Source organism: Canis aureus, chromosome 15 (genome assembly GCF_053574225.1).
Source record: "Canis aureus isolate CA01 chromosome 15, VMU_Caureus_v.1.0, whole genome shotgun sequence".
Lineage (NCBI taxonomy): Eukaryota > Metazoa > Chordata > Mammalia > Carnivora > Canidae > Canis > Canis aureus.
Window position 1 is genome coordinate 48,628,831 of NC_135625.1, and position 23,686 is coordinate 48,652,516.

At 46.7% G+C, this 23,686-nt stretch overlaps 1 protein-coding gene and 1 long non-coding RNA gene across 8 annotated transcripts in view; one reads left to right on the plus strand and one right to left on the minus strand.

Annotated features, from left to right (window-relative positions):
• Positions 1 to 1,005: 1,005 nt before the first annotated feature.
• Positions 1,006 to 6,123, minus strand: LOC144284689 (uncharacterized). Of its 2 annotated transcripts, XR_013353125.1 has the most exons (3): positions 5,802 to 6,123; positions 4,814 to 4,844; positions 1,006 to 4,562 (listed from the first exon to the last, which is right to left on the minus strand). It is a non-coding gene; the product is annotated as an uncharacterized LOC144284689 (long non-coding RNA). The 2 variants fall into 2 exon arrangements; XR_013353124.1 differs by lacking the exon at positions 5,802 to 6,123 and having other exon boundaries at positions 4,814 to 5,205.
• A 506-nt stretch (positions 6,124 to 6,629) lies between these two features.
• The window catches only part of PAXIP1 (PAX interacting protein 1), a 50,244-nt gene continuing 33,187 nt past the window's right edge, over positions 6,630 to 23,686 (plus strand). Inside the window, exons 1-5 of one of the 6 annotated variants that reach the window (XM_077849550.1) lie at positions 7,861 to 9,385; positions 10,682 to 10,816; positions 15,214 to 15,257; positions 17,498 to 17,561; positions 21,906 to 22,068. In XM_077849550.1, the coding sequence (XP_077705676.1) occupies positions 22,060 to 22,068 (9 nt within the window). In that variant the 5' untranslated portion in view covers positions 7,861 to 9,385; positions 10,682 to 10,816; positions 15,214 to 15,257; positions 17,498 to 17,561; positions 21,906 to 22,059. Of the gene's footprint in view, positions 6,796 to 7,860; positions 9,386 to 9,410; positions 10,496 to 10,681; positions 10,817 to 15,213; positions 15,258 to 17,497; positions 17,562 to 21,905; positions 22,069 to 23,686 lie in introns of those variants that run through there. The other 5 variants (XM_077849551.1, XM_077849553.1, XM_077849552.1 and 2 more) reach the window with 5 other exon arrangements.

Here is a 23,686-nt window from a genome sequence, read left to right on the forward strand (position 1 = left end):
GCTCAGCAAATTAGAGTCAAGGTATTAAAATCTTTAACAGTAAAAAAAAAAAAAAATCTTTATCAATGCGACAGAGTTCAGAACCAGATCCTCACTTACAGTCTTGAGTAATTAGTTGGTGAACCATGAGATAAAATTAGGCATATATTTTTGCAGAGACCCAGCTCTCTCTATAATCTTAAACTGTCATGCCAGTCCAGATGAGCTTTGGATACTCGTTTCTAACCTCTGGAGAAAGTCTCAAAGTAATAACATAATGGTTTTGGTGTGTAGTTCATTGGCAGTGCTGTTTCTACACCTAAAAACATCTGAGCAGGTATCCTCTTGGCAGTCTTTGGACTCCCCATCCTGTTTACGATGTTCTCAAGCTACATGCAATCGACAAGAGCGTGGGGCACTGTGGTCAAGGCCCTTTCATGGGATCCACCCTGTGAAGGTAAGCCAATTGAGATTCCCAAAAGCCACCACCCAGAAGAGTTTTTTTTTTTTTTTTGTAAAGATTTTATTTATTTATTCATGATAGTCACAGAGAGAGAGAGAGGCAGAGACATAGGCAGAGGGAGAAGCAGGCTCCATGCAGGGAGCCCGATGTGGGATTCGATCCGGGGTCTCCAGGATCGCGCCCTGGGCCAAAGGCAGGCGCCAAACCGCTGCGCCACCCAGGGATCCCCACCCAGAAGAGTTTTGATGAACAGGAGCTCTTTGATAGAAACTTGATCTCACCTGCAAAGGCGAGTGGCCCCAATTTGTAGGGAATCTTCCAAATTCCAGGGCTCTCTTGCTTCAGCATGTACTTCCTGTGGCTGGTGCCCGTGAACACAGAGAGAAATTAAATGTAGCCCATCTGATCAAGGTGGCTTCCATGAAGCGCTAGTAGCAGCTGATGGGGCATAATTCTTCCCCCAAATTTGAATGCTGAACTCATTCATTTTAATTACTATAAACAAATGTGTTCTAATTTCTTGGCATGTTAATGCTGTTTAGTGCTTCACATCAAACGGTCAATACTACTCACAATGACGACTTTATTTCCACATACTTCAAAGTCCATGACATAAATGATGCCGCAGTTAATCCTGCAACCAGGTTGTCACAAACCACTTCACTTTAAATAGCTAACAGGCTATTTTCTCCTATTCCCACAGCTACAGGATGATTCTATGCCTCAAATGCAACAGTCTGCTCTGGTGGGGGTCCAAGATCTTCATACACTAAACATAACCTATTTATTTTGTATTGTTCCCCATTTTTTTACTCGTATCAAATAATCAATGACTTAATATCTAAAACGTGCAACTTTCTATTCAGCAACACCAGCCTTCTGACCTCACGCCGCTCATCTGTGATCTCCCTGAGGATTACTTCTTATCCACTCCACACAAGAAGTCTTCCCTAGCTATCTAAGCACATGGGGACCCCTTCTCTCAATATCTTCTGTATTTCTCACTAATTCCACTCATGCCTGGCTTGGGTATCCTAGATACCTGTAAGTTTTTTTTTTTTTTTTTTTTTTTTTTAGGGCAGACATAGTATCGTATTTGAAAGAAAACGTTTCCCACTGTTCCCATCGGGTTTTCATGTCTATAATACCAGCTAGGGTTGCAACTGAAGCAGCACGCTCAAATCAGGGTCATCTGAGCGAGTTGGTTTTTAAATGTACTACTCACAAAGGTGTAGGCAGGATGTGTGGATAATGGAGGAGCCTAGGTCCAAAGAGAAGAAAGAGAGGAAGGCAAGCTGGCAAGACCCCGGTTGGAGAAGGTTGTGCAGGACAGGTTAGTTACTTCGCCAGCTCAAGTCAACTTGATGTGGAATGTGGGAAATAAACAGCCTAATCTCAACCTCCGCTGGGCTTCCCTCTTCAGCAAATTCACCTGGAAGCCAGTGTATGAGGGAGACTATACAACCCAGTCAGGTCAGGGTCCTGGGACAGAGAACAAGGTGAAGGATGGAGTGTAGATCTGAGGGTGGGAAGATGATGTAAGATAACCAGCAGGTCCATTGCAGGCCCTCAATAAATACCTGATTGCTTAAAAAAAACAAAAACAAAAACAAAACACACTATTGGGGCACAAGTGGCTCAGTTGGTTAGGCTTGGTTTCAGCTCAGGTCACGATCTCACGGCTGTGCATTGAGCCCCGCGTCAGGGTCTGTGTCCAGTGCGGAGTCTGCCTCATATTCTCTCTCCCTCTCTCAAACAAATAAAATCTTTTAAAAATAAAAATTATGATTCAACAAATACCTATTGAGCAGCTATACACAAACATGGTATTTAAAGAGATTATCTAACAATTTTGTGTTATGTTGGCATTCTCCAATCTTAATTTGTAGTTTTTAAAATAAATTAAAAAAAAAAAGGGACAGAAGTCGGCAAGATGCCAAAGATCCCATTTCCTTTTCCTAGATACATAGAAGACAACACTTCCCAGCCTTCCTTGCAGTTTAGGTGGGGGTCACAAGACTAGGATTTGGCTAATGGAAGTGGTTGGGCGCAGAAGTGTGATGCTCTTTCCAGGCCGTAGAACTTCCTGCATGATATTGTGAGCTTTCTTTCGGTCTGAATATCTGAAAGCAAATGGCTCTCAGACAGCAAAGGCACAGAATGACAGAAGCCCTAGGTGCCCATTTGGAGGAAAGCTAATTGAGCAAGCCACCTAGTTGTGTGCAAGAAAATCTCAATGTCTTAATTCAGTGGAATGTAGTTTGTTCCATCATTTTAAACACGGTTTCTCCATAGTGGTGCTGTTGACATTTTGCACAGGCTTATGCTGTGGGGGCTGTCCTGCATATTGTACAATATTTAGCAGCTCCCTGGCCTCTATACAAAATATCAGTAGTGCCCCACCTCTAGTCCTGACAATCAAAAATGTTTCCAGACATTTTGTCTGTCTGGACACCATCTGGACAGGGTGGCAAAACTGCCCATAGTGGAGAACTGCTGATTTAAGTCCTCTTGGCTAATATACCGCATGCTAGGCACTGTGCTCAGAGTGATGGGAGACAGGTGTAGGACATACTTTCTAACTTTGAGAGTGGGATAGTATACAGGACATCACACATGCATGTATATTTTTAAGATAACTGCTTCACTGCAGCATTGTAATTGTTACACTGGAAACAAATGTGCAACAGTTGGTTAAATTCAGGTACATTAAAAACCTGTACTGCATATGCATTAAATAATGCAGATATATGTACTGACAAGAAAGGACAATTCTTTTTTAAGTGGCAACAGAAGAGCATGTGTAGTATAATTTTTTTTAAGGAGGAAATATCTTTCTATGTGACAATGTCTGGAAGAACTTTAAGTGTTTGCTTCTAGGGATTGGATTTGGGGTAATTTACTTTTTCCTTGTGTTTTCTAGTTTTTATACATTAGTTAGATGACTATTGGTGGCAACTGTGCTGTGTGGGAGATGACCAAACCTTTCCCATAAACAACACCCTTGGGGTTCCCAGGTTCTCTAAGACTCTGGCTTGTTTGTGCCTCTAACATTAACGTAAGTATCTCCTTTTATGAGAAAGGTTAAATGTTGTAGTCTATAAACCTAGATGAAAGGTTTACTAAACAGTGCTAATATCTAACTTTAAGGGGTGTGTGACCATCCGAACTGAACAAAATATGAGAACAAGGCTGAGTGTTCTATACTATATAGAGATGCATTAAAAAAAGCCATTTGGAAATACTTTTCTCAATAACACTTCAAATTCCCACCAGTATGACTGAAGTATTCTCAGCTCTAGTTTTGCTTTTTCAATTTCACACTGCACTTTTTTGTAGCCCTGGGCCATCGAACTTGCAAAACAGAAAACAAGAAATGTATGACCCTATTTACCATATAAGCATCAAGCAATATCTGTTTATTATCTGTTTATTATCTGAAGGCTGATTATCAGCGAAATGACCATGGTTTGAACTTTGCTGGAAGGAGTGTAAAACTATTAATAGTATCATATCTGAGGGTAGTACGTGCATCAAAGTGAAGTGCAAAGCTTCTTTTTAATCAAAAGATACTATTATCTCTAATCTGGGACATCTTCTAAGTGCCACAAAAATCAACAAGAAATATCTATTTGTGAAGAAAATACAGCCATCTCAACATGGTATTTTTCTTCCATAATTTTGCGTATGGACATCTTAAGAAGTGAACCTTTTGCGAGAATCATTTTTATGAGTCGTAGGGCTAATTTTAAAAAACTGAACTGCCTTCTCAAGTCCTTTGGCAGGTGGGTTCAGGATGCCAGTCTTGTTGACTTCCTCAGAGCATCTAGCACCCATGTGAAATTGATCTTGTCTAGAGGTTTTTATTTGTTGGTCCCTGGCAAAGTGGCCCTGTTGAGCACACCCTGAGAGTGTTTCCTGGGTGCTGACGCCTGGCCCTCCTGCTGCAGGTGCAAGGTGCACACATGTGCACCATGGGCCCATGCAGCTCCCTGGGGATGACAGGTTGGCATTTTACACGGAGGAGCAGATGTATACAGATGTTACTTCCATCCTCCTTGTCCACTCTTGAGTCCCAGCAGAGTAGGTTTGTTCTGCTAAACCGGACAAGTTTTCTAACCTAGAAAACAAAACACTTGCTTGGTATGCTTTACATCTTTTAAAATTATGCAGTTTGTGTTTAATCAAAGGAGAGAGCTAAAGGAGTCCTGTCATACTATAACAGGGCCAGCTAATTTTGATTCAGTCTTTATACAAGGGATTTATTACACTCCCATTTTCTTAACATTGAACATAAAATGTAACCAACATCAAATAAGTTGTCAGGTACTCAGAGTAAGAAGGGCAGCTCTTATTCAAACAAGCACTCACGTTTTTATTTTTCATCGCAGGAATGTGCTGGCTGCAAGCACACAGGGAGTGATGAGTCCAAACGCACCTGGCGAGGCGCCCTCCAGCCAGCTGCCCTGTCCTCCCCGGCCGCTCTATCCTTCCCCATCCTGCTCCATCTTCTTCCATCCTTCCCTGTCCTGCTCCCTCCTCCTCGTTCTGCCTGGTTCTCCCCGGCCAGCCAACACCCCCACCAATCCTTCCCTTTCTTCTCCCGTCCTCCTGGGCTACCCAGTCCAACCACCCCATCTTCTTCCATCCTCCCCAACCTCCCCTATCCTGCTGCCTCCTCTCCAGTCCCACCACCCTGTCCTGCTCCGTCCTCCACGTCCTTCCTCATCCTCCCCCACCCTGCCCTGTCCTGCCCTGGTCCCACCACCCCGTCCTGCTCCGTCCTCCCCGTCCTTCCTCATCCTGCCCTGTCCTGCCCTGGTCCCACCACCCCGTCCTGCTCCGTCCTCCCCGTCCTTCCTCATCCTCATCCTCCCCCACCCTGCCCTGTCCTGCCCCGGTCCCACCACCCCGTCCTGCTCCGTCCTCCCCATCCCCCCCATCTTCCCCCACCCTGCCCTGTCCTGCCCGGTCCCACCACCCCGTCCTGCTCCGTCCTCCCCATCCCCCCCATCTTCCCCCACCCTGCCCTGTCCTGCCCGGTCCCACCACCCCGTCCTGCTCCGTCCTCCCCCATCCCCCCCATCTTCCCCCACCCTGCCCTGTCCTGCCCGGTCCCACCACCCCGTCCTGCTCCGTCCTCCCCCATCCCCCCCATCTTCCCCCACCCTGCCCTGTCCTGCCCCGGTCCCACCACCCCGTCTTCTCCCGTCCTCCCCATCCTTCCCTATCCTGCCTCGTCCTCCCCGGTCCCACCACCCCGTCCTGCTCCGCCCCGAGCGCCCGTCCCCGCAGACCGCACAGCTCAGGCAGACCCAGAACGGAACTCCGGAGGTTCCCGGGTCTTTAAAAAACCAACCGCACTCGCACGGACTCGAGAACGCTGACCACTCAGCAGGTGACAGCAGCCAGCTCCGCGGCGCCGCCGGGTGACATCAGGGAGAGGACGCGTCAGGGCGGCGCCGGCAGGGTGACGTCAGAACGCGCACGTCACGACGGGCCGCCGCCGGGGGCTGTGTGTGGGGGGGGCAGGGCCTCCCTCGGCAGGAGTGCGCTGCGGGTGCGACGGCGAGACGCCCACCGGCGAGGCCCAGGACCCCGGCCAGCCGCGGCGCCCTCCGTCCCGCACGCCGTCCGGCGCCCGCCCCTCGGCCGGGGCCGAGCGCCCGCGACCCGACCTCTGTCGCCCGCGGGCGCTGCGGCGTTACCTCGGTCCCGTCGGGCGGCCGGCGGCGACGGGAGTCCCTCCGGAGCCCGAGGCCGCCCCGCGCCGCCATCGCCTCAGCCGCCGGCCGCAAGCCCCGCCCCCCGCGCCGCGCGCCTGCGCAGCCCGAGCGGCCGCGCGTGTTGACGGGAGGGGCCTCCGCGTTCCCTTCTTTCCCGGGACCGGCCCACTCGGACCGCGCCGGGGGGGGGGGCGCGTTTGTCCGCGTCCTCGGGGTCCGCCTCTCGAGGCGGCGGCGGCTCCGGGTTCCGGGTGTGTGGAGCGGGCCTCGTGGGGGCCGTGCCCGCGGAGGTTCGAGCCGCGGGGGAGGTGGGGGGCGGCGCCGGCGGGCGGCCGGGCCCTCGGCGCTCCCCCTCGGCGGCCGGCGGGATGGTGCGTCCCGCAGGGCGCGCGCGGCTCCCGCGCTTGGGCCGCTCGGCGCGGGCGGGGGCGCGGAGGGCGGGGGAGCGGGCCCGACTCGCAGGACCGGGCCCCGGCCGCGCGGTTGGGGAGCGGGCCCCGCGGGGCGGGGCGGGAGCCGCCGCGGAGCCTTGCGGCCGCCGCGACCATGTCGGACCCGGCGCCCAAAGTTCCCGAGGAGATGTTCCGAGAGGTCAAGTATTACGCGGTGGGCGACATCGACCCGCAGGTACCGCGCCGCCCCCGCCCGCGCCCGCCCGCGCCGCCCCCGCCCGCGCCCGCCCGCGCCCTCCGCCCGCCGCGTCCCCGTCGCCGTCCCCGTCCCGTCCCTGCTCCCGCCGCGGGCGCGCGCCTGGCCGCAGAACGTCTGGGCCCCGCCGCCCGGGCCGCCGGCCTGGCTGCGCCGACGCTGGGCCGCCGGGCGCCGAGCAGGCCCGGGGCTGGGGGGCCGAGGGGCCGAGGGGCCGGGGGAAGGGACCTGCGGGAGGGGACCTGGGGGGCGGCCGAGGGACCTTCGGGAGCTGACCCACGGAGGGCAGGTGGAGGACCCGGGGTGGGGGTCCTGCGGGACCTGCGACCGGCGAGCCCAGGGGAGCGACCTTCCGAAGCAGACCCAGCGAGGGGACCTACGGCAGGGGACCTGGGGGCCGACTTCTAGACCCGCGGCCTGGAGGCTGGAACACGGGGGGTCTAAAGGACCCAGGATTAGAGGGAGCATGAAGGGAGGCGTGGAGATCTGGGTCATGCCCTACTGGGACCCTCAGTAGAGGGGGCTACTTCCTGACCAGAGAGGAGGGGAGGACATGGGGTGGGGGGCCACGTCTCGGGCCTCTGCCTGGTGGGGGTCCGGCATCCTATCGCATAGGTAAGTCCCCCAAACCCATCTGCCACCTCAGCCAGTTGCTACTTTGCTTCTTTCTGAGGCAGATTTGGAGCAGGAGCATCCTTCCTGTTGCCCACCCCATGTGCCTGTGCTCCCAGAACAGGGGGCCCGAGAGTGGGGACAAGGTGAAGGGAATGGAGCTCAGGTGGGAACCCCAGGTCCAGGCTGCTGGGGTGTAGTGAACAGCCCCTGGTGTGGCCAGCCACCAGAGCTCACAGGGCTGGGCTGTGCAGCTGCAATCATGTGGGAAGTGCTTCGTTTGAAACCCTCTAATTCCTATTTCTTGATTTTCCTAATTGGGATTAAACAGTAAATGTGGAAGATATCCAGGTAGCACTAAAATTGTGAACATTGAACAGGCCCATACCAAAAGATACAGTTTTTTCTAAGCCCCCTCCCCACCCCCACCCCACCCCACCCCGTAATACATCTGTTTAAACATCAGGGTGTTACTCTTGCACTGTGGAAGTGAATCTTAGTTGAATATCTATTTCAGGTGAATCTTCACAACATTCTTTTTATTAAAGTTTGTGCAGGTAAAATTACCTGGGGTGGCTTATATGCTATGAGGGCTAAGCTTGGAGGTGAAGAGACTTGGAGCCAGGTGATCAGACCTTCGTCCTCAAGAGTGGAGACAGGTGTTTAACCAATGATCTTGGTTGGCATGGAAAGAATTATGGAAGGTTGATTGGTCTTGACCTTGTAGAGGCTGGTCTGTTTGTATCTTAGTAAACTAAACTCCCTTGTGTGACTTTCAGGGTGGACCCTTGTTCTGTTGTAACTGTAGGGTGAAGAGACTGGTCCTTGAATTTAAAGGTAAACCGGTGTTGAACCCATAGAGATCATGATGAATGCCTGTAGCAGTGGCAGCTTTTTCCGGTATTGATAATTTTCCTGTCTTTCACTATCCAACCTTCTCCCCCACCTCCTTCCTACTCTCTTTATTTCATTTTAGGACTTTGGCTCTTATGGGGGACTTGAATCAAATGTTACTTAAAACCTGGAATGAGCTGAATTGGAACCATATTTGCTCAACTATGAGTCAAATCTAAGTGCTTAAAAATGTCCTTGGCAAACTACTTTGATGTGAAACAGTAGATTTTCTAAATGATTTAGAGCCAGAACATTGATTCCCTGAATCTTATAAATATGGATTCAGAAAGTTCATGTGTATTGAACATCTAGCACCTGTTAAAGCATTGGACTGAAGATGAGAAGAACTGATTCCTCTCAAGAACCCTTCATTGCTGGGGATGGGGAGCACACCGGAAGACATGGTGGTGTAGGGTGGTAGGTGTGGCAAGGACAGACTTTAAATTATAAATGTGAGGTGCTTAGGAAGAGGCACCACTGAACTTTTTTTTTTTTTAAGGTTTTATTCATTCATGAGAGAGGGACACACACACACACACACACACAGGCAGAGACACAGGTAGAAGGAGAAGCAGGCTCCATGCAGGGAGCCCGATGTGGGATTCATCTCGGGACTCCAAGATCACGTCCTGGGCTGAAGGTGGGCACCAAACCGCTGAGCCACCCAGGGATCCCTTGAACTTTTTGAAAGTAGTTGTCGTATCAGTGGGGTGTTGAGCTATACCCCGAAATTAATAGGGTAAGGTGATGTTTTTCGTGTTAAATGTGTGCTGAGGAACAGAAGCATTGATGTATTTGAAACACACCAGGGTGATCAGTACACCTAGTGCAAGAGTGACATGAGCTAAATCTAGTAATAGATTTAGTAGTGTGAAGATTAGAAAGAAGCTACAAGTTTGGGCACCCTTCAAGTCCATGAAAAAATTAGTATTTCAGCAGAGTTGTAGAAAAGGCAGGCGACGGTGGGTGAAGAGTGAGCAGGAAGTGAAGACATCTTGGACGGTTCCAAGTGATCTGTCAGGAAGAGGAAGCAGAGAAGGAGCCTGGAGGTGTGTGAGTGCATGTGAGGACCAGCGAGGCCTTCTTTGTTCTTGGGTGGAAAGGGAGAGATTGAAATCTCATGACTCCTAAAAAATGTGGTAGGGTTGGAAATGCAGACTGGAGGGTGGATAGAGGAGGGTACCATTTTCTGTGGGTCAAGTCGAGTGGATGTGAAAACTAAAGAAGTTTGGAGGTGACGTGTGGCTACACCTACTGGTTTTCACTTACTAAACAAATACTGAGCATTGGTCCCAGTTGCTACCTCTGGATGGTCAATAAAACATCCTGAAAAAGTTGTCCACCTTGTGGGTAAATTAAGCGTTGTGGGCATCAGTTCGCTTTCCTATGTGGTGCGCACCTGGGCTTCTCAGGCTCTGCCCTCACCTGCACCTGTCCCTGAAGTCTTTGGCCTGTGAGTAGCCTCCAGTCTATTTACTGCGTTGCACCTGGGGACCTCACTCTCAGAACTTTGGCCACCATTGACTCCCATCTGGTGGGGGCCCAGGCATTTTCCTAGCCCTTCCACCTGGCATGAGAAGGATGTGCCCCAGACTAAAGTACTTTTCTTCTTCCTCGCCTGTGTGCTCATAACATGTTCCTCAGTGGAGGCTATTCTTGTGTCCCCAGGCTTTTTTTCTTGCACTCCTACCTCTCCCAGGCACTTGTTTCTTCTTCCTAACCCCTAGTGATAGTTCTTTGGTCTGTGACCCTGGATTCCTGCTGTTATCTCAAACGCAATCCAATCTATTTCAGCAAATCTGGTCATGCCATTTCCCTGCTGAAAACCCTTGTGTCGCTCCAGAAGACGCTTCTATAGGAGAATAAAACCCATGTGTGTGTAGCACATGACTGTTAGACCCTATCACCTGTCCGGTGTATTGAATGCTGCTACCCTCTCTCCCCTCCAACAGCCCATGTATTTTTGTCTCACTAAGTCCTTAAATTCATCAAGAATCCGCTCATTTTAGCTCCTTTTCTGGAAACTTTCCCATTTGTGATGAAACTACCTGTTCCTAAACCTTGAGGGTTGAGCCTGGTTGCCCTCTCAGCACTGTCCTGGCTGCCTGTCAGATCTTCAGTCCTCAGGACAGAGACCAGCTAGTGCCCAGCTCACAGCCTTCATGTTCACTTGGTCAGTGGATTGGGATCTGCTGCTTTCCTCTGCTCTCAAATGTTTGATTGCATATGACTCAGTAAAAGGTTATTAATTGTATGGTGAATATGGTATGTTTTTATTAGCATTTTCATTCACAACAATTTGTGGAAATCAGGAATGAAATGCAATGTTTTTCATTTTAATTTGTGTGGTTTTTTGAAGGTTATCCAGCTTCTCAAAGCTGGGAAAGCTAAGGAAGTATCCTACAATGCGCTAGCCTCACACATAATCTCAGAAGACGGGGATAACCCTGAGGTTGGAGAAGCTCGTGAAGTCTTTGATTTACCTGTAGTTAAGGTCAGTAGTAAATCTTATTAATTTTACACACTTCATCGTGTGCCTTGAAATCGATACAGGGTCTTGCCGAAGTACTGTCTTGTATGGGAAGCTGCCAGGCCATCAGAGCTCTTTGAACACACCAGTATCCGACTGCAGCATAAGGCCCTTTGCATTAAATCATACTGTGGCAAGGTTTCTGCACGTGCAGGTAACTCTGAACTGCTCAGCTCATGCACCTGCTATGGCGTGGCCCCGGTTCATCTCTGCCTGCAGCTCTCTACGCCAAGGATGTGTCCAGGAAATGGGTGTGTCATCTTCCAGCGCTGGGCACTGGGGACTCCTAAGACAGTGTGCTCGATCCCAAGTGGGCAGTCTTGTCAGGACGTGACAACTCGAGCAGGCCACTTCCATCCCTACTACAGCAAGTGGTCTTAATTTCCACCTAGACATGTTGGAGGGAGTCCTGTCCTGGTTTGCTGTGCTGTTTAACTGCTCTCTGACATTGGTCACCATGACTGGGACACTGTCCACCCGGTGGCCATCATTGGTACCACTATCTAGCTGACTCTGGGTGGTTTATTTTAGAAAGTGGAGGCCTCGGCTCAGGTAGGTGACATGGTCAGATTTTGTTGATCTGCACACTGTGCTGTTCTCTTGCTGCTCATAGTTAAATGCCTGATGTTAAATGCATGTTTTGAAATAAAATTTTGTAGTTTTGGTCCCTTAATTTTTTTCTAATCATAGGTATTATTTATTTGTTTTAAAATAGTTCAGTTCCATTACCACTCTTTTTTTAGGCTGTCAAGTACTTTGCCTTAAAATCAGTATGAAAGTGATTGTGGTTTAATAACAAGAGAGGCTAGGAGTTAGGAAAGATTGCCATTAAGTTTGGCTGGGATACAAAGAAGCTGACCGGCCCTGGGAAGTCTGTACCTTATCGGTACCCAGGGTCTGAAACTGCCTTGCAGGCTTAGAAATCTGATTTTTGAAAATAAACCTGAAAGCAGATCTGTCTCACGAGAAGGTTCTCAGAAACCAGACTCTCCAGAGACGGCTGTTTCGGTCAGAGTAACTATTAATTTGCAGCACTGAAATAGAGTGGTCACGATCTTGCACTAGATGGCTTATTTCATTGTGGCCAGCTCCTATGTGAAGCCCACATGTCAGCAGGTTGCCTGCTCCCTTCACTTGACCCCACTTGGTAAGAGAGACAGACTCATGACAGGCAGTGGGCTGTGGGCTCGTGCACTTACCTCCCTGGGACCCTACTTTTGTCTCTGGTTTGCTTCCATTCTCCTTAGCCATGGGGACAGTGTCTGCACTTCCTCAGCAGCCTGGAGCCCATTGTCTCAGGACAGTGACTTCATGTAGATTGTGTAGGTTGCAGAGTGAAACTTAAAAGGGCAGCCTTACTGACAAATGTTGGGGCCAGAGTCATTGTTGCCAGACCATTTAGAGCAGTGGTTCTTAAATCTGGTGACACTCAAATCCCTTCTTGCAGCAAGCACTTTGTAATACCCTCTTTACTCTCTCTTTATTTGCGTGTAACAGAACACATAGTTTAGAACATATGTACACATGGATGTGCATTTATATTTACGTATAAATTGCCCAAACTGAAACGTAAAGGAGAAAAAGAAAAGAAAATAAATAATATGTATTTCAATGTGTAGATCCTTGGGCACAGGTCCACAAGGATGGGGTAAAAAGGTGAGCTGCCGGGACTGGTCAGATGTGAAGTGGCTGCCATGGATGTGGACTGGTCCCCAGAGCTCATAGGCTGGGTCGCCAGCTGGGAGATAACATTTCAAAATGGTGATCAGTTCTTGCTAGAATTCTGAGCTAAAAAAAACCAGTCTTCTTCATTTTACACGTTGTATTTCTGGAAAAGTCAGGCTGTAATAAGGCTGCATAAAATACCTATTACCCAGCTTCTATAATTATCACCATTTTGCCAATCTAACTTAATATACCCCCATCCTCCTCTTCCCCTTTGCCTGTAGTAGCTTGAAACAAGGCCCCAGGCACATTCATCTTTCATCTGCTTCACAGCTCCAGGCTGCTTGTGATTTGTGACAGCGCCTGTCCTGTCCAGGGACTACAGTGCCCCATGACGGGATGATGGAGTCGTGAGAGCTTGTCCTGCAGTGTGTGTGTACCCCAAGATTGCTGCTGCTAGACCCTCGAGTTCCTAGGCCGAATTTGGCTGATTGAGGCAGAGGCCTGGTTCTATAAGCACAGATTTCCTTGGCCTTTAACTTATTGAATCTGACAAATGCATTTTAAAAATCATCTTTATGCACAGTGACAGTGTATCATTTACATATTTGAATTGTATAGATGTTTAAAATTTGCATCTTTAGGCACCAAAACTTATACTTTTTTTTTTTTTTTTCCAAAACTTATACTTTTTTTAAATGGAAATATTTTTCTCAGTGGCCTTAGGACATCATTGGAGATGATAGTTATGCTGACTTACAGCGGGCTTATTTGCATACTGTTATTTGCCTTTGGGATAAATCCCTCTTTATTACTATGCTTTTCTAGTTCTCCATTTCTGCGGTTACCGGTATGTCTTATAGACTTGGCATTATTTTTTATTTTTTCAAGATTTTATTAGAGAGAGAGCATGAGTGAGTGAGAGAGAACAGGAGCAGAGGGGAGAGGGAGAGAGACTAGACTCCCCACTGAGTAGGGATCCAGATGTGGGGCTCGATCCCAGGACCCTGAGATAATGACCTGACCGGAAGGCAGATGCTTCCTCCACTGAGACACCCAGGTGCCCCTGACTCACCATTATTTTATGTAGAGTCTTCTGAATGAGGGTCTGAGGGTGGATCCGCTCTGAGTGGGCATTATGACTAGCCCTAAATGCTTAAACGGGGATACCTATACTTGTTCCCTCCCTCAGGTTCTCAGAGGGACACTTACCAGGGTGTGTGATAGTTGGAAGGGATGCCTTTCCAGAGTGTCTGCTTCCTTCTGTGGTCACACTCCTACTCAGAGGCACCTCTCTCAGTGTTCTCGAGAAAAGTCACACCTTAACCTGCCCAAATCATAGCACAGCGCATTGCCCGAGGCTCTGAATACTCAGACTCAGGGATGAATAGAAATGCTGGTTTCTGGAAAGCCCACCTGGTGCTCAGCCCTGCAGCCAGGGAGTTCCACAGGGCTCTGGGTGTTACTGTGCAGAATAACAGCTTGGCCCCCGTGATGATGAGAGTCAAAGCCAATATTGGGTGACTGATGCTGGCCAGCCTCCTTCAGTTTCACTGAAGTTATCCTAGGATCATCAAAAAATAAAATGTGAAGACACATTGGATAGAATGCATGGAAAGTAACACTAAATGATTTCTTTCAGCGTGGGGCACTTCATCCAGTGGGTTAGCATGCTTGCCAAATAACCAAATCATTGTCATTAAAATAACGTCCCAAGGAGAGCCAATCTTTATTTTATAAAATATCAGGTAGTCCTACACCTTGTTCATGGAAGACCCACTGTTATAAACTTAGGCTGACACATTGTTGGTGTCAAATGATTGCTGAAAAAAGATGAGGGGATTTTGTTTTCTAAAGTTGTTTTAAGGTGTACGTGACAAAGCTAGTGTGAAGATCATTAGGCTGGAGCACTGGTTGCATGAGAGCAAAGGCTACATTTTTCTTCTTCATTGTTATATTTTCAGTGCCTTGCACCATCTCTGGCACAAAATAGATTTTCGATAAATATTTGATGAATAAATTGATGCATGAATAATAGCTAGATATGTACATTTAAGTGGGTGGAAGTTTCTGGAAGTTTCAGCTGGCTAAATGGGGCATTACATAGTTGAATGTAACTTTAAAAATTAAATGTAGAAATGTAAGATAATTTTTCAAAGATGTTAATTATCGAAAAAGGTGGTAATGAAGCTTAAGGTTTTATAACTAATCTGAATTTTGGAGTTCATAAAAAATTACCAGACAGAAATACTCTTCATGGTTTGCAAATGTTATATCTATTGGGATTTACTAAAAAACAACTGTGAATTTCCACTTGGTTGGATTCAAGATTGACGAAAGGAACCAGACAGTGGCTGATATACTTGGGGTGGGGAGGGAGTGGAGATGGCTCTCAGGTCCCTGTCCTTCCAGCTGTGAGGACAGTTTCTAGCTGGTGTAGATGCTGAAGCAGCAATGTGTGTACACCTAAAATTTAAGTTTCTGTATGTAATAATTTAAAATATATCTGGTAGTGTTTCATTCTATAGCAGAATTCCAATCACCTTGACCGTTGATAACTAATCTTTGATATTGTTACTACTTGAATACTTATAATCTGGGTGCTTTTAATTTCCAGGAGCAATGTTGGTGAAATAGTGTCATTTGATTATAAATTGAAAGTATTTTTTGATTTGAGTTCATATTTTCTTTTTCAGCCATCTTGGGTGATCTTGTCCGTTCAGTGTGGAGCTCTGCTGCCGTATCCTTTTTGAGGGAAGGGGAGAGGGGAAGGACAATGCTGGGTTAAGACTCACATGGTGACTAAGTGGATTCATTAGTTAGGGCAGTTTGTGTGTGTGCAATCTCTGTCCCTGCTGTTTTCTACTCTCTGTCAGATTTTATGTCATCTCCCCTGGAGGGAAGGGCACCAGCTGTGGGGGAGCTTCTCTGGGCTGGAACCTGGGGGCACAAGCTCTAGTCCTGGGAGTGGGCTTTATGATCTCAGACAGTCTGCTTCTCTGGACCTCAGTTTTCTTGTCTCTGGAACAGACAGCTTTTGTGATGTCCAGTTAGGTAGAATATTTCTAAAATTTTAAGTCTGCCTGAACCAAACCCTGAGTTATTTGGACAGTAGATAGGGAAAGAGAATGGCAGAACATTGTTAGTTTTGTTACATGCATCATTATTCTTTTTGATTACGTTGGATAAAAGGTTTATTTAACACACATGTTGACACCTGCTATGGCCTGGGTACTAAAACAGGAGAGGTCAAGAAGACCTCGTTGCTGCCCTCGAGGAGCTCCCTCCCATGCCTGTGTCCTTCACTTAATCATTTCTTGAGTGTGGCTCTGGAGCACAGGCCTTCCTGCCTTTGTGTGAGATGTCAGCTGCTGTTCAGTGTCCTGAACAGTGTCACGGCTTCTGTTTCACTCTGGCAGTGTGGAGCCTCACTGGAGAGTCACTCCACATGTAACCTGCTTGTGGAAGTCACTTCCTGTAAGGGCACATGCTAACATACAGTGATGTTAAAATTGCAGACTCCAACAGGGGATGATGTTCTTCACCCTCTTGTTTTGTAGCTATGCCAGACAGTTCCTGTGAGTGCATTTTTACTTATTGAACTGATGCAGCTGGAGGGAACCTTTTTATATGAAATATTTATAGGTGGCCTCAAATACACAGAAAACATCCCTTTGTAAGCAGTTCTTGGAGGATGTGCAGAACTTCAGTATCTGCAACTCAAACGTTCTAAGATTGCTCATAATCTAAAGAGTTAAATCAGTTCCTGTTTTTAGTTTTCATTCGCGTGGATTTTTGGGAGTTGTTGTCTTTATAAGCACAGGAAAAAAGCTGGGGAGGGGGTGGGGGTTGAAGATAAGTGCTTAGTTCTTCTTGTTCTGGATCATTTATTCTCTGCACAGGATTTCTTGAGAAGTCATCATTGCCCTACAGTTCTGTTTGCCTGTTGGAGAGCAGCTTGAAGGGACACAAAAGGAGGAGGGCCTGAGGCTTGGGGGTAACACTCTAGACTTGACTTTGTTGATGTTTCCTCAGGTCTTTGCAAGTAGGAAACCCTTAAGGTAAAGGCAGGAGGATGGATAGACGGTGGGTGACGGATGGGGCTGAAGGTATGATGTTGGGGCCTGCAGAGCAGATTGTAGTTGGGCAGGCTCCCATCTTTGTGAGGTTTCTCAGCAGGGCTATGTAAAGGACTTCTAGATCGCAGTGGAGTTTTCAGTCTTGTCTGTTCTAGTTCTTATTTCAGGGAGGATACTTTTCTCTTGTTTGGAGAACAAAGTAATGCTTTAACCCATTTTGAATTGTAGAAATTCTTTAAAAACAGTCATTGTGTTTACTTTGAGTGGTTTGTAGAGTACAGGCACCTAGAGGTTGTGCCTCTAGGCACAGTGGCGGGCACCCAGTCAGCTCTTCTGAATGAATTTTAACAATCAGAGGTGGGAGGGTTGATAACTGTATTTTCTGACTCTTGTTTTAACAAAGGGAAAATTGAAGCTCAGAGTTGGTCTTGCTCAAGTTCCTAAAGTTAGCAGTGGTTATAAGACTAGAACTCAAGTTCTTTTGTGAGAGATTCTGTACTGTACAACAGAAGTCCCACGAATGTTTCTTTCTCAGATAAACTCAAGACTTTTAATTGTCTTTTAAAATAATTGCTGTGCCGTATGTGTGTATAAATCTATCTGTGTGTGTTTGTGTACAATGAGCTAGCTCAGAGGTCTGATGGCTTCCCTGTGATTGTGCTGTGCCCACTTTATTGGCCATGTGAGTGGAGATGCTGGATCAGAGCATGCGCTTCACAGAACCACCCATTCGTTCTGTGCTGCCTGCTGCTCCTTTCTCTGCTCTGCCTGTGTCACCTTGGTCAATCTAAGTCTCTTTCCTGTGTGGATCCAGTGGGAGGGAGGGGGGGTGGATTGTGTCTTAGCAAAATGCAGCTTGCACTAATCTCATTTAATTGGAATCTTAATAACTATCAAACAGAGTAAATGGTTTTTCTCCAGAGTCATGTCAGATTTTTTTTGGAATCACTGCGTGTCTCTCCCAGGTAAGTATGGTTACAACCCATCTCATGTTATTCACACATAACAGTTCCTGGTTTTTATGAGATTGGATTTATGACCCGTTGGTGAACCAGTTTTAAAGAAGCTCTTTTCTAAACTGCATATTCAGTGTGACTTTTTGACACATTTATCATTATTTAAATATCCATGCCTAGTCTTAAGATTTAAAATTTTAATGGGTGAAAATGGTCTTTCTAATCCAAAGAGTTACAAAGATATGGAATTTGAATATCAAAAAATAGTAAAAATGAAATTATTTTAAGATGACAAGAAAAATTCAGTCATAAAGGTAAATGATTTTTTAAATAAAGGGCTCATTTAGATCAATAAGAGAAATAAAATCTCAGATAAGGCAGAAAAACGAACTTACAACTTACTACAGAGGAATTACAAGTGTGACAAAACATTTTACACACTTTATAATCTAAGACATGAATATTTTACTACACTGAGATGAGAATTTCCACTTCTCGAATCTGTGACCCTGTGTTTGCTGCTGGTACGCCTGCAGACAAGCTCCCCTCCCTGCTGGCAGAAGTGCAGATAATGTGGCTGTTTTCTACAGAAGTAACAGTGTTGGGAGCCCTAAAATACTCCTTTTGTTTTCTCTTCCAGTTCTCTTACATTTAGAAATTTATCCCAAATTGGTAGAAATAAGGGCAGATTGATGGATAATGGTGTTCAGTGGAGCATTATGTAGAATAGGGAAAGCTTGGGGAAAAAATCAGATCATCCTGTGTTTGGAAATGGTTCAGAAACCTGTTCTATGTCCTTGTATGATGGCCTAACTGCGTAGCCAGTTTTGAATTGCTGCTTTATGAAAGTACGGAAAGAGGTGGTAAAAGCTTTCAGTGGGGGAGAAAAGCAGGCCGTAACAGGTGTGTGGCATTACAGTAAGCCAGTAAAATACATGAGACATGTCTGAAGGGAGGGACCAGAATGTCAGCGGTAGGGTATCTAACTAGTGGGAAGGTGAATATTCAGTATTTCTAAGTTGTATTGTGTCCCCTGCACTGTCAGCCAGGAAACCCTCAGCCTGTAGAAACCATTGTAACAAATTCAGCAGATTTGGAAATCGCATAGGACGATGTGTTTAGCGTGAGGATGGGGATAGGTGCGGTCAACAGTGCTCCTTGCTATGTGCCCTCTCGGACCCGTGCCCATGGGGACCGTGGTCAGGAGCATGTGGCCCATCCTGTGGAAGTCTTGAGGAAAGGGCCTTCAGGGCCGATAAGTGAGAGGTCAGGGTGCAAGCCACAGCCTTGTGCTCTGTGCTGATGTGGAGCTCGCTCAGCAGCGACCGCCCTGTCTCAGTTGGACCCTTTCCCTGTTCACACAGTAAGCAGGTTCAGGGAGGGTGACTCAGTTTTTGTTTGTATCTCTTACAAATTCTTGAAGTTCTTTGAAATTATAAAATTCTCTCTTACTGTTTTTGCTTTATTCATTTAATAGGGAGCCTTGAAATCCTGGCTTTTTTTCTCTTTTAAGAACAGGAATTTTGTTGGTATTTGTATTTTTCATTGCTTTTCACATCTCTGCAATAAATGTGTATTTATAATGATAACGATCTTTGAAGTTGGCTAAAATGAAAAGCTTTTAATGATGGGTGCTGTGGCTGTATGTGAGTCTCATTGTTCCCTTATACTTCTCTGTATGTTCCAAATGTACAATAAATGTCAGGAAAGTTTTAAAAATGAAGACATTTTATTATTATTATTCCTTAATGCATAAACGCAATATACTTTGGTTAAAATGTGCATTTTGCGTGTAATTACATTTTTGTTTTTTGGATTGACGGGTTCAGAAATTCAGAGCTCCCTATCCAGAGGGTTCAAGTTGAGTGAGAAGAGAGAGGGAGAGGCTAGGGCAGGGAGTCCCGAGGTGTTTTCAGGGAGCAAGGTCACAATGACATGATATGTAGCAGACCTGACTTGGGGAAATAAGTAAAAAAAATCAGAAATATGTGAGTATATGATGATTTCAGGGTTTTAAATTTGATGATTAGCTATTATTAAATACTAACTATGAGTTTAGTATTAGAGAAGACTTTTAGTCTTAGAAAAAAACAATAATTACGTTTAACAAAGGGTATGATAAATGGAACATGATTTTAGATACACAATGTAAAGGTTATAGTACACACAACACCTACTGTGTGATGTGCTAAGTCCCGTGGGCCTGATCTCAGTGTGAGTTCACGAGAGCAGGCATGAGCGTGGACAGCAAAGTCAGGAAAGCCTGTGTGTGTGTGTGTGTGTGTGTGTGTGTGTGTGAGATGTCAGATGTGAGGGGCCTGAAAAAGTGGGGAAGGAGGGGTGCATTCATGGCAGAGCTGCATGGAAAGAGAGGAGGAGGACGCGGGGAACAAAGGCGTTTTCTCACTGTGCAGAGGAAAGGAGCATGGATGGTGAGCTCGGGAACTGAGACAGATGTTGGAGTTTGAGCTCCCTAAAGTAGCCAGAAGGATGCTTTCCTTTTTCTTAATATTTAATTTTGGATTACACATATTTGCATTAGGACATTTGGAAAACAGAAAAACAAAGTTAAAATCCCTGCAGTCCTTTAGGGGCACCTGGTCTGGGAGCAGTAGCAGGACACCAGTGCAGGGAGGGGATGGGAGTTTCGGTGGGAGGGAGAGGTGTGGTACTGGAATTGAAGCAGAGGTTTGGACTTAGGATGTTGCTGTGTTGCTGATGTTCCCAGACAAGAATCAGCAGGGCTTGGTGACTTGGGACGAAGGAGAAGGCAGTGCCCTCAGTGCCCCTCTGTGCCAAGTCCTACAGGAGTTGCCTCCAGTTTTTGTTTTATTATGTGATAAATAAAACTGAGGTGATGTCCTCCGTTAGACCAGGAGCCCAGGGGAAGTGCCAGCTAGCATCACTGCTGGGGATGGGAAGTGGGAGCCAGGTTTCTCAGGGAAGATGGTGAAGTCGGTTGAAAACATGTTAAGTGTGGGGTGTGGATCAGCTGTCCAGATAGGGGGCCGTGGAGATGTGGCATGAGGGCAGAGAATTAGCTGCACGTAGAGGAAGGTGGAAAGGCACATACTCAAGAAGAGAACCTGGGGTAGCATGCTATGAAGATTTGGGAAGAAAAGAGACTTAAGCCTAAATAGAGGTTGATACCGGAGGGAGGAGTAGGGTGATATTTTTAGAAAGCAAGGATGAAATAAGATGTAATTAGTTTTTAGTTCTGGGAAAGAGCAGCCCCTCAGGTAAAGATGTGGAGCACGAATTTGTAGTAGGTAGTTGTGCATAGCTTCGTGGGTCCCCTCGGTCCTGCCTGTGACCCGGGAGAGGAGGAGGGCAGGGATGATGGACAGGGACACAGCATGGCTGATTGCCCTGGTGGCTGTCATGTCAGCCTGGTGGTCCATGTGGAGCTCAGGTTCCGGGTTGAGAAGACAACAGGTGTAGTCCGTGGAGGGGCAGGGAGGAGGAGAATGGAGAGCCTAGGGAAGGCAGCAAGAAGCAGGTAGTAGAGAGCAGGCTTCCCTGGGCGGTGTGGTCTGGGAAGCGGCCCAGCCTGTAGAGATGATCTAGGTGTGAAACTCATTGTGGGCAGTGGCTGGGTCTGTGCTGGACAGAAGGTGAATTTAGAAGGACCTTTTGATAGTGTTTTTATGTCCTTTTAACAAATTCATTAGATAATAAAAATTGGAACCCAGAATCCATATGATCTTTATGGATCACTTAGTACACTGTACATCACTCAGGATGATGAATCGGAATCCTCAGCGTGTTATGGGATCACATAATAAAAAGCTGTGCTTTTGAGTTCATGATGATTGATCAGATAAAGATGGACAAAATTTTGCTCGATAGTGTTTCACATGCTGAGAGCCTGGTTAAGAAAAGTGCACTGGGGACACTGATATTGTGTGGTTGCTAAGACATGTTAATTTAGTTTTTAAGATGAATTAACACACAAGGTGCACATCATGCAGCTAAGGGGATTTGGTGCAACAGACACCTGATGAATACTTCTTTCGTGACAGGCCCAGTGCCGAGGGGTGCACATAAGTTAAGGTGTAGGAGGTCTTCCCCTCAGTAAATGTACATTGTAGAAGAGAAGACAGACATGTGAACACACTGTGTGCTGTAGTACACACAAAGGTAAAAGTGGGTACGAAGTGTGGAGATGGTACCAGGACGGAGCCATCAAGATGGTCTGTCTGCACCATGCAGAGACTCTGGGTGTCTGCACCTTCTTCTGAACACTGGAGCACTTGCACCCACACATGCGCACCCCAGGCAGGACCCCCCAACCTTTACAAAAGGACTGTTTGCTTGGTGGCTCTCCGTGACCTTCTGTCTTTTCCCCGTCAGGGTGTTGATACAAGCTGGAGCTCTTTGTTGGAGTCTTCCAGAGCTCTCCCAGGGAGAGGTAGGGAAGGGAGCTTGTGCCAGCAGAAGCTGAGAAGCACAGACACCATCTGCCTTCTCCTGACCCGGTATTGATGCAGGCTGGGGCCCTGTTGTAATGTGCTGGGTAGGTTTTGGGGGATAGGTTGAGAGTCTGATGGAGAGCCTGGCCAAGGTCGTAATTTAAATCTTGAGGACTAAAAATAAAAGCCCTTTCCATTCTGTATCTCAATCAACAGATATTTCTTGACTGCCTACCCATGTGCCTTGCACTGTACTAGGTACTGTGAGAACTATCAAAGATGTTTAAGTTGTGATTCTTAGTGAGACCCCCATCTTTAATCAGGATGATTATAGTTTCTAATCACTATGGGACAAGGACAAATTCAGGGGGCCTAGAACCAAGGAGGGTCCTACTTGTGTGAGACCTCCCAAGAAGGAAGGGTGTTCCTGATTGGTATGAAGGGAGCATTTATTCAGTTGGGGGCCGTGGATGAGGTGACCATCCTCTGTTCCACATTCTTAAGAGCGTAGCATAGTGGGCAGAGGAAGCATGCAGTTTTTGGAGCGTGCCCAGCCTGTAGATGCTTGTGTAGCTTGCTGTGGGAGTCCAGGGGCAGTGGTAGCGGGGTGGGAATTGAGGGTGGTTAAGGCACAGAGCCAGAGCATAGTGTGTTTGAGGAGTGTCCCACCAACATGGCTGAGGTTTGAGACACGTGTGTGGGAACAGCTCTAGGTGGTCGGCAGCCACGCGGGCAGGATGGCCTGACTCACCACTGAAGGAGTTGGGTTTTGGTCTTAAGGTATCGAGATCACATCCAGGCTTTGTTAGCCATGATGAGAAGATTGCTCTTTTTTCTTTTTCTTTTTTTTTTTTTTTAAAGGAAGGCACTTTCCCCCAGTTATAAAATTAACACTCTTGAAAATTTGGAAAATACAGAAAAGTATAAAAATGAAAACACAAATGTCCCCATAATTCCATCACCACTAGATAACTATTATTAACATTTTGGTGTGGAAAGAGCATTCTTAACTATTATTCTGATACAGATTCATTAAATGAGCTGGCGTGGATGTTTGAAGTAATTTAACCCAGATGTGCATCGATGAAGAATCTGATTCATGGAAGTTCTCCCAAGTTGACAGGAACTAGTTTTGGAGACCGTGTATCAGTTCCAGGTCTCCCTTTCTCCCAACCAATGTTCTTTCCACAGCAATATACTTCTCCAGGCCTGTTGAGACCCAGGCCTGTGATGCAGGCTGGGGAGGGCCATGGACTAGGCTCACTGCGGTCAGTACAGCTGGGGCTGCATGTAACTGACCTGCGGCTGCAGCTCTCCAGAGAAGGCATGTCGAGCTTATGTTTCTTTAATTTTGTTTTTAGTAGAGATGATCTAACGATTCATTGGAGTAGTCTGTATTATCCTGTAATTAAACCTCACCTCTCCAAATGCTGCAGGAGATAAATGTTTTTGTGAAAAGCCTCTAGTAAAAACAACAATTTTCTGATCCAATCTTCTGAAATGTGACAGTGACTAACTAAATTAAAGAGATATAAAATAGTGATTTTTCAAGGTGATGTTATAAAATTAATGTGTTCTTGTTAGCAGTCACAGTAGTGTGGAATGCAAAATAATTTCTAGGAACATTTGTACACTGGATGAAAGTAGATGTAAAATGTTAAGAGTTCTGGCAAGCTGAATAATGGCAGGTTCTAAAAAATACTGTTTATAATATTTTATAGA